This window comes from Malurus melanocephalus, unplaced genomic scaffold (genome assembly GCF_030028575.1).
Source record: "Malurus melanocephalus ecotype Western Australia unplaced genomic scaffold, MMel_1.1 scaffold_368, whole genome shotgun sequence".
NCBI classification, from domain to species: domain Eukaryota; kingdom Metazoa; phylum Chordata; class Aves; order Passeriformes; family Maluridae; genus Malurus; species Malurus melanocephalus.
Genome location: NW_026623600.1, coordinates 589,848 through 591,494, shown reverse-complemented (window position 1 = coordinate 591,494; position 1,647 = coordinate 589,848). Strand labels below are relative to the sequence as shown.

The window sequence follows — 1,647 nt, the reverse complement described above, 5'->3', positions numbered from 1 at the left end:
TTAAGGAACTCCATTTGGGCACAACGAGGGCTGTACCTGATGCCAAGAAGTCGTTCACCAGCACCAGGAACTGCTYGTCCACCACCTGCGCGTCGCTCAGCAGGAACACGGAGCCCACGTTCTTCAGCCCAGCCTTCAGGTACAGGTTTGCCAGGTCTGCCTGCAGGTGGGAAACCAGGATGGCTTAGGCCTAAATTCTGCACAGCATGGGCCAGGACTATTAGGGGGATCATTCAGAACATTCCCAGKCACYGGGAACAGAACAATTGCAATTTATCAGCAGGAAACTGGACACTGGCCACTCTCCACCCTCTCTGGGCCAATGGGGCAGTTCATGGCTGTTGTCATTGTCAGATGTCACCAAGGCAGACTTGACATCATGGCCAGGTGTGTCTAACACAGAAATSAGGAGAATGTCCTGGCCAGCACTGCAAGCCCATAGCTGAAGCACTGAGAGGTCAGCGGGGATGTGGCTGAAGACTCTGTGCAATCCCTGGCTGTGGACACTGGGACTGGCCATGTTCCCATGCCTGCTTGCCTGGAAAAGCTGTTTAATTTCAAAGGCAACAGCATCCTCCAGATGGAGGACACAATTTTTTGAAATCCAAACTGTTCATGAARTAAATCATCACAGAAGAGTTTGGGTTGGAAGATGTTCATCCAGCTGAACCTCCATCCTTTCCTTCCCGCCCCTCTGAGAGATGTACCAAGCATGTGGTAGGGGATCCTCAAGGAAAGATCTTGACAACAGTTCACAAACTCTCTTAGAAATTCAGCAAACACATGGTCACTTTGCAAAAGGATAATTTGCTACATCAGTTACTGGGAATTTGGATGAGATCAGTGATAACAGTGGGAAGGGCCAATGGCAAACAGGGGAATCTGTCACTGTCTTGTTATTCCATAGCTGTGAAAAACAATTCCTCTGTATTTCATTTTAGGAAGAGATTCCTGTCTCTGAGGGTGGGCAGGCCCTGGCACAGGGTGCCCAGAGCAGCTGTGGCTGCCCCTGGATCCCTGGCAGTGCCCAAGGCCAGGCTGGACATTGGGGCTGGGAGYRRCCTGGGACAGTGGGAGGTGTCCCTGCCATGGCAGGGSTGGCACTGGATGGATTTAAGATCCATTCCAAACCAAACCATTCTGGGATTCTGTGCTTCAAAAATCCTTTGAAAATGAACACAGAGTGAAGGGAACATCARCTTACCTCTCACCTGCACAGACTGAGAAGCAAAGAGATGCTTTGAAAACTGGTTCATYAATAACTGTAGTGAGCTCTATTCCTAGCTGGGGGCAGAGGCTGCCACAGTAAATGGGCAGGCAGGGACTAGAAAATCCCAGGAGCTGGGCTGAAAACACCCAGCAGATGGTGGGACAGGCTGTGTGACASAGGGGAAAGGACCTGCACGCAGCCACAGCTGATCAGGTTGTGCCTCTGGTGGGGAAGGAAGCCAGGGCCATCAGTCATCACATCTCCCAGGCAGAACAAAGTTGCTGTGGCTGTGATTTGCACAACACTTGTGGTACAAAGCATTCTGTCAGCAGCTAAAATACTTTAGAACCCTTACATGATATTCCAAATTGTTAATTTACGGTTCTTAAGCTCACTAGCCTGTGCAGAAATGTCAGTGCAGGCAGATGTTGTCTGCA

General features: G+C 50.2%; 1 protein-coding gene across 1 annotated transcript in view; it reads right to left on the bottom strand.

The window, feature by feature from the left end:
- DNAH9 (dynein axonemal heavy chain 9) overlaps positions 1 to 1,647 on the bottom strand; it is a 189,280-nt gene that overhangs the window by 117,556 nt on the left and 70,077 nt on the right. The window contains 1 exon segment of the mRNA XM_057378622.1: positions 26 to 156. Within this exon segment, the coding sequence (XP_057234605.1) occupies positions 26 to 156 (131 nt within the window).